Below are 16,976 nucleotides of genomic sequence, written 5' to 3'. Positions count from 1 at the left end.
TTCCTCAGCGATCATTGAAGTCTCTTCATTTTTTATTGAATTTCAGCTCGAATTTCAGCAATTTTTGCTATTTCAAACTGATTCTATTGAAATTTGCAACGCGATATTATTACTGTCTAAATTTGTGCGACGCCCAATCCTTTCCACAATTTTACATTTTGCTTATCATAAATCGATCAATAATAATTTGCAAATAAGTCGTGATGACAACAACGGGGTCAAACTACTTGTGTATAAATTTCCATCGTTAACGTCAATTACCTTAAACGAAAACGACGGACCTATCAAACTAAATGATGCTTCCGCAACTTGCAGATGAGTTGGTCGAAACCGTTAAAAATTGCGATACGAGATTGGCTTAAAAACTAACACGTTTCATATGAATATGATGGGAAATGTGGCTTACATACGAATTGATACGTGTGTGGGGTTGCAACAGACATTTTGTGAAAAAAGCCATTCAAATCTAATTAGATCGGTAGGATTAATCTGGAAAAATAACTTTCAATTTAGTAGAAATAAGAGAAATGTGAGAAAATATTACGTCTATCGCAAAGTGAAACAAGATTAGGGCCCTAATTTTCTTGTTTACACTATCAAATCCGTTTTTCTCCATCACCACCAATAAAGTTGCTTATACATCACTATTTTATCCGATTATGGCGTTATAATGAATGTCCGTACTTTACTATCAAATAAAATTTATTACACCACGCAGCCATCAAAATCAATTTTTGTTACCCCAAAGCGCCACAATTTGCAAACTATTTTCGGCGTCTCGTCTAACGCACCGACTCATCTCGTATACAATAATTCCATAACCGCAACCGCGGCGTGTTAATTTAAATGTTAATTATAAAGCAAATGGAATTGCTTCCCTGGACTGAGCGGCTGTTGTGGTCTCCATGCTGATAATAAAGAGGAAATTAGGGCGAATGATTTGGTTTGAAATGAAGCTTTACAAAATCAATAAGTTCCAAATTACCTTACGTTCCAGATTAAATTCCAAACTGTATCTTGCAAATCTCTGTAATTGGACGCTCACATTTTTACATTTGAAAATTTTTGCTCCGCTGCCCGTCAAAGAGAAAAATTCCCTTAAACGAAATTGCCGTATAAAATTTGGCACACAATTGCTTTGTCATAAATATACTAAATTGAATATAAAATTCATTCAAAACAATTTCGAAACAGAGATATATCAAAATGTTGTATTGGAAATGAACATGGGAGGTACTGCCGCTTCTAGAGGCGAAAGGCCTTTTAGGTTTCGTTTTGATTGTAATTATTCAAATGCGAAATATATTCGTCATGCAAATTTTTTTCATTTTTACAGAGTATGTTTTGTTACAGAACACGTTGTCATGCGCTGCGCATATAGGTAATTGGAGTGAAGTGTAATGAATCTCCCCAGCAAGCAATTTCGCGATTATTTGACAATGATGAATCGATTTCGGACAACAGAAAGCTCGCCAGAAATGGTGGATTATTGCATTTAACAACATTCCGTTGTCATCGCACTAAAACAATGATTGCGTCGCTTCAAAGATCTAAAAATCGCTCACTCGCGCAATTTGGCAAATTTAAATGAAGTAAAGGGGGAAATAGGTCGCCCGAAGGTAATATTTTGGTACATATGTAGGGCAAAGGATCTCGTTAGTTCGTTAACCGGAAGCTACAGTGTAGGAAACTGCTGCTGATTTCCCAAGAGACAGGATTTGCGCATCAACCTGACGTGTGTCAATTATTACACTTCTAACACCTCGTCAACTAAATCCAACGCGAAATTACTGCGATTACTACTTCAACAGAATTAATTTTCCAACTATTGACGCACAGAAGAAGTAAAACTAAAATCGAATTTGAACATTTATTGCAGCAAAGGTCTTTGAAAAGTGTTGAGCGTAGTTTCACAATCGACCTTTGAGCTATTCGAACCCTGTTATTTGTTTCAATTCAACGGTTTTCGCATTCCACACTTGTAGGTATATCGTAAATCTTTCCATGGAGAAACTTTCCTGAAAACAAACGCGTGAATATGTGGAAATTATGACGGTATCATGTTTTTGATCCCTTAATCGAAGTATCCCCAAATGCCCACCGGTAGGAAAAACTGGTGCGCTGATTCAGATCGCTAAATAATTTATAATAATTCTGATCGCTCATATATAATGAGAAAACTACTGGAAAATCTGTTCCATACGACAACGTTAATTAATTAATAATTATTGAATGAACTTCCCCCTACATAACTGCAGTAGAAGAATCATGAACCTCCCAAAGGTATTTATAGAATGTCATATATATCCATTTTGTGGAAAAATATGGTTCAAATAAAAGTTATTCGTTACGTTTCTCACCGCGAAAAAGTCTCTTTCGAACAATTAGTACCCAAACAGTTCCTACACTGCTCCTATTTCAAATAAATGCCGAAAATGTTCTCTAGTTGCCAAGAGAAAGCAATCCGCATGGAGACGTTTTCAAGCGAAATGTTCCTACATTTTATCTGCCTTCATAATTTTGTATCAGGAAAATATGATGTGCGTGGAGGTGTTTCTGCTCCTGATATACAAAATATTTGTTACAAAAATGTTGGAAATTTAGTTACCAGGAAAATACAATCTACAAGGAACTCTACTTCTAATCTCAAAAGAAATGTTCACTTAATCTTCGTTTAAACTGTTGTACGAATATGAAGAGAATATAATGTGCGAGCAGGTGTCTTTTAAAAAATGTAATTTTTTTCTGGCTACCAGGAGAACACTCTAAGGACTTTTCATCAATGGGCTTTTTTGCTTAGGTCAAGGTAAATCGTCTAACACTATTTTCGTTTTAACGTATCTGTTAGGAGAATATAATGCACGGAGTGCTTACTAGAAAAATGTAAATTTTCTCTGTGGCTACCAGGAGAACTTAATCCATGACGTTTTTAGCGTAACACAACGAAGTTGAGGTAAAGCCTATGTGCTCGTGTTTCCGTCCGTCCGTCCGTCCGTTCCATCGAGATCTCGGCCCCTGGGCCACCTAGAGACTTCGGGTTTTCGCTAATTGATAGCCGCTATGGTCTATATTTGCCCAATTCGATCAGTTTCATTTAACTCCATATTTTGCGCAGACTGCGCAATGCCAACTTTCATATTTATGGGGATATTTCTTTGAAATTTTAACCACAGACGCTTCTAGTAAAGATAAACATTTCGCGCATAGTAAAAATTATGTGGGCATGCGCAGTGACTGCGCAATGCCAACTTTCTTATTTATGGAGATATTGCTTTGAAATTTTAACCACAGACGCTTCTAGTAAAGGCAAACATTTCGCACATAGTAAAAATAATGTGTGGGCATGCGCAGTGATGTGTGGGCATACTGCGCAATGCCAAATTTCTTATTTATGGAGATATTTCTTTGAAATTTTAACCACAGGCGCTTCTAGTAAAGGTAAACATTTCGCACATAGTAAAAATTATGTGGGCATGCGCAGTGACTGCGCAATGCTAACTTTCTTATTTATGGAGATACTTCTTTGAAATTTTAGCCACAGGCGCTTCTAGTAAAGGCAAATATTTCGCACATAGTAAAAATTATGTGGGCATACGCAGTGACTGCACAGGTTGCTCATAGCCAACTTTCTTATGTATGGTAATATTTCTTTGAAACTTTATAACTTATAACTCCTCTCTTTCTCTGGACGTGGATGTGCTTCAATATGCAGATTCGACATTTTGTGTGCTTTTGGTGACGATGCGTCGTTTCAATACTTTGTGTTACGCGGCAATACCCACGAGTGGGTTTTGGAACATTTTTTTTTGTAAGCTCAACTTACTGTACTTTTGTATCAGGAGAATATGTGCGACGAGATTTGTCTGCTACCGATTTGCAGAGTGTCTGTTACAAAAAATTTTGGAAATTTACTCTGGTCTTTTCGTAAGCTCAAGAGAAATATTCCAACAGTGAGCAGGTATTTCTGCTTCCAATTCACTGAGAAAATTTTCTCAGACTACCAGGAAAACATAATCCATTCCATGAGGTCTTTTCTAAAGTGCAAAAGAAATTGTACACATTATTTTTTACATCAGCACAATATACCTAATGGACGAGAGGCATTTCTGTCTCTAATTCCCGAACTATCTGATTGGAAAATGCTGTAAATTCTGGTTACCACGAAAACATAATCCATGAGGAGGCTTCTCTCTAAGCTTAAGATTAAATTTCGTATCGTTTCGTTTAAACTTTTCTACCAAGAAAATATTTTGTGTGAGGTGGTGTTGCTACTCCTAATTCACTTCTTCGTTTACAGTAATCTATACGGACCGTACTCTGAATGTATTGTAAAAGTAACATAACACGACTAATTTCCAGCGACAAATATGATTTAGAACAAATAGCCAATTGATAAACGTGGGAAGATTACAATTGATAAAATAAAAACTTGAACTTACTATGAGTAATATTTGTTTGGGGGAATGTTTTCGAAACCTCAACTCTTTTTCAATTTAGAAATGTTTTTTATGCTTAATTCGACGGGAAAAATCAAATAAATGCTCTCGTTACAACTCCCCTTTTGATTTTTAGGTTATACCTTCTACAGAAAAGAGTTCGGTGCTCATGAATCATTGTGACCAAGGAAAGATACTCAAGGGTGGAAAAAAGATATTACTTAAGTTAGACTCTTATTATACTAATTGCACACTTAGTTTAGTTTAAGTGGAACTTATATTTCGCGCGTTACTATAGCACTTTAGCAAATATCTCTTTGTATTGTATACCAAAATATTGCTAAGTGATAAGTGTCAGTCATTATAAAGGGAGATCTTTGAATTCCACCCTAGGCATATTAATCTGATGTGATGGTTAGGCATACCAGAGAATCCGAATGTTTGGTGTGGTACCTATTCAGTGCGCCAATCGGAACTTGATAAAAAATGACCCCAGTAAGAACAAAAGAACATCCCTATGGTTAATATCACAGTGCGTGCATGAAGAAATAGACTTGCAAAAAATTTCGGAACAGAATAATCTGCAACGACGTTATTGAGAAAAGAATTGGCAATGGAGTTGATCTATGAGGGCTGTTCACCATCTAAAAGAGTCAAATTTCAGTGTTCTCCTAAAAAAGTTGACGAAAAACATTATCTGAGAGTATGGAACAGTTTTCTTATGGGAATATAAATGAAACGGGCACAACTAAAAGCGGGGTTTATTAAAGGACCAGTGTACAATTAAGGCAAAGCGACTTTCATGACCAACATGAACAGCTAGTCCGTAATTACGCCAAACTCCCTTGCACAGGAATTTCTTTCAATTCATTTTATTAGTTCTAGTTCGAAGGCGAATACTAAATAAAGCCTTCCATGTATGGTATACTGCTTTTTATATCTAGATGCAAAAATGTGAAATAAAGAGTAGGTACAGTTCCAATTTATATAAGCGAAATGTGCCTCAAACTGTAATAAAATGATACACTCTCTAAGAGCAACCCTACAAAGCGCATCGAATAAAGGAGCATACAATTAAATTTTATTATACGTTTAGGTAAAACAGTTCATGGCTTCGAATAACTTGTTGGGGATAATTAATTTATCTAAAAATAGACACGTATAAATGGGGCGAATTAAAAGGGATAATTGTTGGCGTATGTCCCTTCTTCACGATCACCGTTTTGTTAATATTGGTAGATGGAAGGAAAGCGGCTCCATTCTGATTATGCCGCGTTGATGCCAAATGAATAATAAAAATGGAGAAGTAAGTGCTGAATGTGACAACGGAAGGGGAGGTAAAGAAATTAGTTCGCTAATAGCAACTAAGGGGCGCATAAAAGTGTATGTCGATTTTATTTTCTTCCATAAAAAAAATTAATAGCCTAATTTCATTCTTTTGCAGCTCAAACAATGGCAATTTAATTTAAAATGTCGTATTTTTGACGACGTAATAAAGCGGACCGTTTTTATGTTAAATTCTGGCGTGGAAGGATTTTTATACACGTGCCGTTAGTTTAAGTTTCGATATAGCAGGGTAAATTAAATATTAAACGTAACACATAGGGTTAGAGTGAGACCAACACATTTTGATGACATATCGACGCAATTTATTAATTAATCGTTCTAGTTAAATTACCAAATACCTGCGTTATTCTCAATGTTTTAATGACTATTACTGATTACATGAAGTGATAGTGATTTAGAGCTAAATGTAGATGAACGAAATGAATCTGGACGAAAACTTGGCAAAAATGAACTAAAATACAAAGTAAGAAGCTTTACAATTTGTACAATTTCAGTTTATTGTAGACCCGAATGTAAGAAATTTGCATAATGATGCGAATTGAGCACTCCCTATTCCTTCACTCGACGGTTGCCTCAACGTAATTTAACAATAGAAGTAGGTTAATAATTTTTCTTCGTATCAAAAATTGACAATTCGAGTTACAAACAAAATTTAGAAGTGCTCGTTTTTACCTTTTCACTCTTGTAAAATTTAGTTAGCGTCTACATCTTCTTTTCAATTCCGCGTGTGGGTTTAGTAATTGAAAGGGAGCACGATGCTGTCGATAAAGTGATGCAAATGGACTTTGCAGAACTACTTGAAACGTACAATAGCGCAATCTGGGAATCCTATCCAATTCGGAATATCTGATGGAAACTGCGCGGAATTTTGAGATATAAAGTTTGGCTTGTTGTATAAAAATCGTAAAAGGTCTAAAATTTGTTTACGTCAGATAGGAAACTTCAACGTGCTAATATTCGTTCGTTGAGTTTTGCCGAATTTAAACCATTTAAACACTTACACGGAGTTTCGGCTGAAAACCAATTTCGTAGATGTGCCAAAGATACCGCCTTTGTTTGAACGAAGAATCGATCCTTCAGACAGCATTTCTTAGCTTTGAACTTTCCAATTTAGTACCCGTTTGGTATACAGATCTACACCTGTCAGGTTTCTAACTCAAATAACTGCTAAGTGCGTGGTATCTATGGAAGCCGAACCTTCAAATGAACTTTGTTTAGTAACTTATTTAAAATTCATGCTGCTTATTTCTGCGGAACCTTAGAATAAGGCACTGAAAGACGTCTATCGCGAAAGCCTCGTTAGGCGTTTTTAAGTAAACCGATCGAATTTCTACGATGCCACTTTATTTGCTGTACTTTCAAGTGAAAGCACGATTCAAAGGCAAATGCAGCAATCGCGAGTTACTTCTTCATGTCTGTTATAGTTAAAATGTAGTATACCTAAATGTTTTCCTAAATACAAAAATTGCATACATTATCGGCCGTGTCTGCGTACTCATTTATTTTCGAGGCGAAGGAATCAATTTTCCATTACGGGATGTATTGTATATATATCTTTCATGTAGGTACCCCAGGAGGTCTATCACAAAAAGTACGGACGAAGACAACGGCAATGGCGACACCTTTTTCCTATTTTCTCACAAAAAAATAAAGAGAAACTACGCTTATTTGCAAATCTGAAAGTCGGCATACGTACTTTGAAGCATACACAAAAGTAATGATGAACCTAAAACCTCGGTCGAAGAAGCTTTTGAGACACACTTATATCTACACCCATCAGACAAGTAACTATAGGAGATGCTAAATTTTATCTCAAATATGATAGTGTCATGTTACAGGATTATACTTCTAAAACTTTCAATGTACATCTTTTTTTTCATTGGATATATCACATAATAGCCAAAACTGTCGACTCGCGGGGGAGTTAAACTATAAAAGGGTGATATAAGTGTGGTACCACCCTCAAATTTGTACTCCCGCCGCCCCATGTCTAAGTTTTGAAATGTGACTTGTGATACATCATTGGAAAAATCTGGAAAAATGACCTTCAGAAATAATTGGCATAATTGGACTGATCATCTATAATTTATTTTAAAAAAATGAGTAACAGCATACGAAAACTCTCTCTTTGTATATCTCATTTCCTGTTTCCTTGTAAGGTTTAGAGAGTTGTATCATGAAGCTCCCAGTGCGTCAGTTGCAGTTTGGGCAGTGCACGTTGAAAGAAAGAAAATAGTTCATTTCCTCCCGAATGAAAATTGCCTGGCTCCTGCGTTACACCCTTTAGGGCATCAACTGACTCTCCGCACTGAGATATAGTCAGCTGACATATTTATTTATTTAAAATAGTATATGTATATGATAAATATCAAATATCAAGCATTTTGTGGGTATTATCTACAATGACCAATTGGCTCGTTCCGCTTTAGCAGTAATGCTGTGCCTACAGACAGAAAATTTCAACATTTCGAGAGGAATTTCAAAGCGAGGTTATAAGAAGGGTTCACTTCTAAGAAGTTTTGCCAGAAAGGTTTCCATTTAAACTCTGGATCATCAGGTTTAATTTTGTACATTTTAATTGCCTCTCGTATGTGACAAAAATTTCTTTTTCGTATTGTCGAACTGGTTTACGATAATACAGTGAAACCATGGGAAAAACCATACGCCTATTTTAGGTAGTTATTCTTAATTGAGAGAGTATCGTTTGGTTCTCGATTTGTTCTTACTAAGAGAATTAATTATTAAATGGATCTTCAATTCTTATTCAGCATTCATTGCTGGCGGCCTGTGCAGTCAACATTTAACGAAAATTTCTCCATCTAATAATTACTAGAAGTTCGGTTATAATCGTCGTGATGATTCAAGCAAGATTTTTAAAGCTTCTGAGATCACTAAAGAGCTTTCTCGAATCTCGAAAAAGATTTCTAGCAAGATTTTCTGATAGAGTTCCAATAAGATAAAAGATTATCAAAGTATTTTTATGCAAATGAAAGTCTTTAATGAATTTCAAGTACTTCAAGGAAGACCTGCGAGATACAAGGAAGATTTCTTTGTTTGGTTAAGGTGAGCTTACCAATATACTCTCGTCTACCTCAATCAAAGGGTTGTATTAGATCTTTGATACATCCTTTGCATAGGATTCTGAATACGACGTGATTTGGTGGGCCCTTAATATCGAACATAATATTGCCTTAACATTTCCGCATCGCATGCAGTAATTGGGGATGAATCCTCTGTTCCAGTCGAAGCAACCGCTTAAAATGTTATGTTGCAGCTTTCGTTGTAGATAGTTTCTCCTCAAATACAACTTATTTTGATGCGTTCCATACCGAAATGCCATTAATAGATATGCAAAACTATAATTTAGTATTTAATTAGTATTTTAAAATATGCATGTGCAAAGTGTTCCTCAAGCAAAAAATGTGGCATGATCATATCCCAAATTCCATTGCAATTTTTATCAAAGTAAATGGTTTTATCACTAGTGAAACAATTTTAACAGAAGACACACTGTGTGCAGGGTGGGGTAGCTCAGTGGATATTTTACACAGAAGTTAAATTGACATTCTCTAACAGTAAGAGTAGAGAAAGTGATCACTTTAACGGAAGGGTAGATAAAGTGAAACAAGTGGTTGTGCATTCGAATGGTATCTGTTATTCTTATTAAAAATGAAACGGAGCACGAAATCAAGTTTAGAACAGAACACAATATTGTTTCCATGGAAACGACGAGCGAACTTGCGACTTGCTAAATTAAAATTAAATTCAGAATTTTCAAAAGTTTTATAATGATTTATATGGCTTCTACTATAAAATAATGTTTTGTATTATACACGACGATAAAGAGACACTAACCATTAAAACATCCCTTTATCGTCGAACGATTAATTCAGAGTATTATTAACAGATATTCCATTTACAACTTAGTAAATAATATTGCACATTGCCGAAACGAAATGCGTACCAATAAAATCGATAAGAATATTAACATGAATAGAATTAGAAATATCGTCACATTTTATGCTAAACCGATCCTTTTGAATTTTACTTTCGCGAATGTCACCAAGGAATAAAAATAATCTACATATATAAAGTTAAACTTTGGACGTATCAATCTTTTTTCAACTTTACGTCAATTTAAGAACTCAACAAATTTTAAGGTTGCGGAATGCTGTAAAATGTGTCAATTCTAAGATGAATTTGAAGAGGACCGACCAGAGCTCTTTTATATGGGTTTTCCCTTCATTATTGCGGAATAATTTATTAATTTAAGACAAATTAATTTTGTCATTAAAACGACATTTGCAATTGAGATAACACTAACCTGCGATTTATAGGAATAGTTCATGATCATAAAGTTAAATCTCGGGTTAGATCTTCGATTATTTTATATAAAAGGGCCCGAAATGAACGCACATGTTATAAAAATCATATGGAATTTAACAGTTTGTTTTGGTAAACGGAACGGAATTGTTGCAAATGTTTGTGGTGAATTTTCATTAATTCATTAAGTTGTGCTTGTGTGTAAGTAAAAATGCATATGAATAATTGTGTTGTGGCTCGAATTTGGTTGACTTGGTTTTTATAAATACAATGTTTGGTTGTTCAGCATTTTTTAAAATTTTTAGTTGGTTGTTACTGTGAGAAATCAGTTTAATGCTAGCTATGTAACTGAATGGCCAAGACGAAATGGTTTTAACTGCCAAATGAGACGAGATATGGATATTGGAACGTCATTGTCATTGTGCATTTAAATGGGGCAAAAGACAAAACCGACAGTTGTCTTTCGGACACGATATTAATGGATCATTCTTTTTATCACATCAATATTAGTGAGCTGTCAGTTCAAAGTGTTAGTAGCCATAAGATGACATTTCCCAGTTGACGTTTTGTGGAATTTACTGCCGGTTATAGAAAAGTAACAAATAGAGTAAATAATGATGTATTGCATTTTCATCATTGTTTGGAAAATCTAAACTTGTAAAGAACCGTATACTACCAGTACTATTGGACTAGACTATTCAATAAGAACATTTATGCAATTTGCTAGTACTTTTCAATGAATCTTAAATGACTTCTAAGTCGCCGTGTTTCGCAGGCAGCATAATAGTATTTTACATTATTAGCCAGGTAAGTGAGTTTTTACTGGCGATAGGAGAAGTTGACTGGCGAGCCGTTAGGCGAGCCTGTCATCTCCAAGAGCCAGTAAAAACTATTACCTGGCGTATAATGTATAATATTTTATTTGTTACTCATTTGTAAACAATAGTAAACGCTAAATAATTAGTTCTTAAATTAATCTTGAAGAAATGTCTAAAATATCATGTGATCCATGTAACAGAGACTTCGCATTAATTCTGGCCAATGAAATTACTAGATTACTAACTTGTAAAATTTTTACAGGTCTGCTGTCAGTTTTACAGGTCTGCTGTCAGTTTTACAAGTCAGTAGCGTTTAAACATGACGTTTACCCGTTTGCGTTTTGTCTTGTTAATCAACGTTTACAACTGAGTAACAAATAAAATAATTAAAAGCGGGAAGCGACGTTGGGATTACAACTTTTTCTACCGTTCTCCACTTCTTAGCGTGAAGTTCAGATCAGTTTTTCTGACGCAGGGGTTTAGTTTTTTCTGAATTTTTCAATTATCTATAATAGTAAACTATACCCTTAAATGCGCGGGAAGAGTATTATACCTAGTACATTACCTAGTTTTCCGTCGATCAGAAGCAATTTTAATCAGACAATCCAACGAACATGCAGAGGCATTTACCGGCAGATAATTAGATATGTAAACGCACTGTACCTAATTTATGTAGGTACATGTCAAGAGGCGAAAGCTCTCCGATTGGCATTTTGTACCCACGCGCAATTTCGAAATCGGATCTGCTATAATCTAAACAGACAAAAACTTTAATTGTTACCTGTAGTGATTGTCACAAGGAGCAACAACACGAACATGGTCCAGTTCGTTAACCTGCCGAGATTTATCAGCTGTTCTCGGAGGATTTAGGAACACACGGGCATTTTCGGGGCACGTAACTAGCGCTTTAGAGGTGGCTAATGAATTTATCGATTATCGCTCACATTGAAACTGTAAAAGATGGTGCAGCATCTGTATCCGCGGCGAATTTTTTTTACATTAAATTATCCGTCATGATGCGCCCGATACTGGTCTGTGCTACTGTGAGACTGAGCGTCCCGACGCCGAGCTTGCGCCGCTCGCCACCTGCTAGGGGGGCGGAACCCCATTTAGCACTACACTGTACGAACGAGGGTTTGATTATGTGAGCTTCGAGGGGTTTCATTTTATATTTGCCTTTGGATTGAATTTTGTTTGGAAGCATCGTTAGCAAAAATTAAGTGTTTGATAGTGATTTCAATTGCAACGTTCAGATTTTTTTGCTACGTCAATATAAATCACCATAGATGCCGCTCTGTCTTTGTAATGAGCCGAGATTGTAATTACTTGAAAGTTTTTCATTTTGCAACTTCAAACGATTTTTTTTGTTTCGCGATCATCAAAGTCGAATATGGCGCAGATGCCAATATTTAAAACTAATCAAAGAGCAATCGGGTGGCTAGTGGTAATTGCAATTCTACACCGATAAACAAAATTTAGCTTTTCACATACAAAACTATTATCCGTTCGTATTGGAAATTTACGTACAAGAAGTTGGTCTTAAATAACTTTTCGAAAAACCGAAAGCGTTCTTAATTTCATTAACTTGTTACGTACGGCAAACCCTTCCATGCCACACTAAATTAGTTACGTATATCTAGCAGTTTGCTTTAGCCCTTATCAAAACAATCCAAAATTTAACTTGGGATAAATGTTGCGTTATACCTACCATTCAAATTTCATACCAACATTTATGAGGTGTAAGACGGCTATTAAATATGCAGCGCCCCTGTTTTCATGACGTAATAGGCGCATTTTTATGATCATTTTCAGCAACCTTTAAGTGTTTTCGGCATTACAGATCGGAAATCGAGATTCGATCCCTTACCCATTATTTTATAAAACGTTTATTTAAAAAGTGAACCTTTTTTGGTTTATACGTCAATGCAAAAGTCTTGTTTAAAAATTGATGTATTTTATCCGAACGGGAAATTTATCAATTCCTACATCTGAACGGGATTAATATATACACCAGAAAACTTTTAGCAACAAAATTAAAACACGCTGATTATATGAATGCAAGCTCCTACAAAGCTATTAGCGTGCACTGCAATCGACGTTAGGAAGCTTTGTAATAGCATGGAATGGAAGCGTTCGAAAATTGCTAAAATGCAGATTCGGTTTCCATGAAACTCTCTTGAGTGTTAATTTTTTTAAGTGCATCATTTATACACTAACGTAACTAACTTGGTGTATATGTATACAGGGTGCCCATTATGTATGGAATATAGCACACATCTTGGTAAATATCGACTTTATAAAAAAAATTGTATATAAAAGTTGTTTAACATTTTATTTTCAATAACAAGGCAATATTTATATGTGGTATTTGGAGAGACAGGTGGAGTGGCCTCCTCTTCCACCTTGCGATTTCTTCTTCTGGGGATATACAAACCGCGACCTCAGAATCTGGCCGAATTAGAGCACCGAATATAAGCTGAAGCTGCAGCAATTTCTCCTAGGTTGCTCAGAAATTATTTGCAAGCTTCACGTGGTAGGTTGGGCCACTGCCTTGCAGTTAATGGCGACCGTTTTCAACACTTATTACCATGAAAACCTTTTATTGCTAATTTTGTATTATCTAAAAAATTAAAGTGTGATTCGTTACTCATTTGTTTACGGAAATAAAAAAAGTTTTGCTAACTACTGACTGGCTAATTCTCGATTTGGATAACGCTCATTAAAAATTTCACATACTTCTAATTTTGTTCGTTTGCGATCTCCATGATCAACTATAATTAAAGTTTGTATGCGTTTAGTTTCTGTTAAATGAACCATTTTTATTTTTCGATGCGCCAACTTATTTATTTATAACCAAGCTTCAGGCACATTAATGATCTACATTCAATTGTTAAGACAAACAAAAGAGAACTCGGTGAACTAGATTGATGTTAATGATAAAATTAACTTGTAACAGTTTTTTTACATTTTTTCAAGAATTTTTTAGTATAAGGGAATTTTGTCTTAACGAAAAAAGAAAAAAATCTCTATCAAATGAGCCTAATGAAAGGGTACATTGCTATTTAAAAAAAAAGTGTTATTCGTTACTGATTTGTTTACTGAAATAAAAAAAATTGAATGCTATCATATTATGGAAAATAAAATGTTAAACAACTTTTATATACAATTTTTTATAAAGTCGATGTTTACCGATATATTATACTATATTCCATACATAACGGGCACCCGTATATAAATACCGCATTATCAACCTCAACCATTGCAATTAAAAATGTGAATTCTTTTAAATATCGTTTCTTCCTGTAAACGTAATCGATTGGCCAAAAAAGTCTCTAGAAACCTCTTCTGTTTATTTATTTATTTATTTATTTATTTAAATATGTTTATGTTACTTTTTAATAAATATGATTAGATATGTTGACAAAATACCTGAATTAGATTCAATACTCTAATTTGGAAGTATTGTGCCTGGCATTCAACTAACTAAATTGTTCTACTTGCACAACATCAATTTAGTGCATACAGTGAGTTTTTTAACACTAGCCATAGGATTTTACATGCTAATTTTTTAAGCCCCTGTTAACGTTTGTCTTCAGGAACATATTCAACACAGTTTTGTAGAAGGAAAACCTAGCAAAAAGATGTCTTATAATTTTGTTTGCTTCATATTTAAATTTTTAGTAGGCTGACCATTATTTCTAAATTTTGATCTGAAATTTGTAATGATTCAACTTCACAAGAAAAGGAAAATTTCGCTTTATACAGAGTATTACTCCACAAAATGAAGTAAATAACTAGAAAGAAAGCGTTAATATTTAATAAAATAACAGCGCTAGGCTTTGTAATTTTCACAAAAATAAACGGTAACAGGGGGTTGAAAAATTAACATGCGAAATTCTATGGCCAGTCTTAAAAAAAAACTTACTGTATACTAAAGGGCAACTTGGATATCTTTTTGAGCATCTTGCATAATTGAAGTTTTAAGCAACGTATTATTTGCAATGGCATCCATATAAACTTGTTAATGGAGTCAAAAGCAACAACGAACGTTGTATCATTCTTTTAATTCTGCAAACATGTCTTATACTTATAGTTAGGGAATGCAATCCCGCAGCAAAATCTCTTTCCCGATATTAGCGGGATCCCGCAAAACTTTTAATAAATTGGCAAATAAGCAATTTTGTGCGGTTAACTTCTCTGTATTAAAATAATCCCTTCGCAATGCTGAAACTACATAATTTCAAAGGGAAATTGGCAGTTACACAGCAATTATTAGTACGTATTAGATCTAACGGGTCTAGGGCGGTAAGTATGACTTACAACCCTCCTGTCATATCTTGTAAGATGGCAAAGACGCCCGATCGTGCAAAAAAGAAATTATTAATTCAAAGCTATTTAAGTTGGAATTGGTATTTCAGGACTTCGAAAAACTGTAATTGGGAAAATCACCTAGATGACTGTTAATTTGGATATGGAGTTGAGTATCAATTCCAGAAACCTACTCAGAAGAACGGTGAGAGTTTGACATTCTCTCTAAACTTCCATTCCATTTGAACGGTGTTGACAAGGTACTTACTGCAGATGAACGTCGGTGTCAAAAAATTAAAGGGGTGTCAAAAAGTTCGACCATGCAGTTCATTCACAATTCGCCCCTATTTTAGCTAACAAGGAAATCGCAGAAGGAAAATTCATGTCGTCAAATTTAGTACCTTGTATTGTTGTCTAAACGGAGTACTTCGAAGGGTACCACAGCTATTAGTTTGTAAATATATTATATCTAAAAGGAATTTTCTGTCAGACTTCGACCATTCACCCCTAAAACAAATTTTCGCACATACATACTTGACGAGACGAGACAGCTTGAGGTTGTTCTCTACGAACTGCTAAATGGGTGCACATATAATGATCAATAATTATGCTACCACTAAAACAGATATAAATTACACAACCTCTACATTGCAATTAAAAATTCATGTTTAGCATTAATCTAATCAAATAGAATAATAAAACGATTTACTCTCTCATTCAAGTGTTGAAAGAAAAACCGTAATTAAATTGGAGTTGAATTCTAACCATTTCGCTAATTAATGACCTGAGTTCGCCTCAATTTTTTTACTATTCAACTCTGTGGCAAATTATCTCATTATACCTACATTTTACATAAATAATAACGGTCCTAATTAACGATCCCTCAAGTATAATACAATGTAATTCTTAAGAAGCTCTTGAAATTAAACCCCGATAGACGATCCTACTAGTCGTGGAGAGAGTATGAAATTTCACCCCTTCCGCACCGCGCGCGAATTTATCAGCGCCTGGTATCTCCGATTACTGAAAAACGAAAAATTACCGGGCATTTATCTTATAAATATATAGGAATTGTGTAAACACAAAGGGGAATTTATTAAAGGAGGAAAGTTTGCGCTTCGGTCAATATTGCGAAAGTCAATCTAATGAAACGCCATTTAAGAAACCTTTACGAAATTAAAAACATGTATTGAACTAACTATATCTAGCACAGTATTAGGTTCTTTCGGTGGAAACGTGCGCGGAAAACTTTATAAGCAAAACAAAAACGGGTGTGGTAGAAGCGTGTAAAGGGAAAGATTAAATCCCAACGGAAACTATATTTTCAGCAAATTGCGTTTAATTACGGGGAAATTATGTGACTGTCATATATTAAAAATATATAATATTCTGAATGGATATTGGAAGCAGGCCGAGAACGTGGTCGAATGCAACATCTGCTTGTGTCATTAGTGTAAAGCAAATATTAAATTGGCGTTCAACGTTGAAAGGGCCTAGTACCTTACATGGGAAAATGGAGGCGTACATAATTTATGAGTAGCGAGCACTATGATCGGAGTTCTGTTGAGCATTACTACAAAAGTACAACGTGCATGTTTCTCGTGCCATCTTACAACGATCGTTTTAAACCAAGGAGATATTTATAAATAGTGAATTTCTCAAGTATGGAAGAACTTTTTTCGATCCATTTGTTGGATATTATCCAAGGGAGGTTCAAATGAAGGTCCAAATTAGTAACTAGCGG

At 35.0% G+C, this 16,976-nt stretch overlaps 1 protein-coding gene across 1 annotated transcript in view; it reads right to left on the bottom strand.

The window, feature by feature from the left end:
* LOC116173507 (Down syndrome cell adhesion molecule-like protein Dscam2) overlaps positions 1–11,952 on the bottom strand; it is a 72,096-nt gene extending 60,144 nt beyond the window's left edge. Inside the window, exon 1 of the mRNA XM_031491009.1 lies at positions 11,706–11,952. Within this exon, the coding sequence (XP_031346869.1) occupies positions 11,706–11,742 (37 nt within the window). The 5' untranslated portion in view covers positions 11,743–11,952. The remainder of the gene's footprint in view (positions 1–11,705) is intronic.
* Between the last annotated feature and the right edge of the window lie 5,024 nt (positions 11,953–16,976).

This window comes from Photinus pyralis, unplaced genomic scaffold (genome assembly GCF_008802855.1).
Source record: "Photinus pyralis isolate 1611_PpyrPB1 unplaced genomic scaffold, Ppyr1.3 Ppyr1.4_LG6, whole genome shotgun sequence".
Taxonomy (NCBI): Eukaryota; Metazoa; Arthropoda; class Insecta; order Coleoptera; family Lampyridae; genus Photinus; species Photinus pyralis.
Note: the sequence above shows the minus strand (reverse complement) of the source record. Positions and strands in the feature narration are given on the sequence as shown.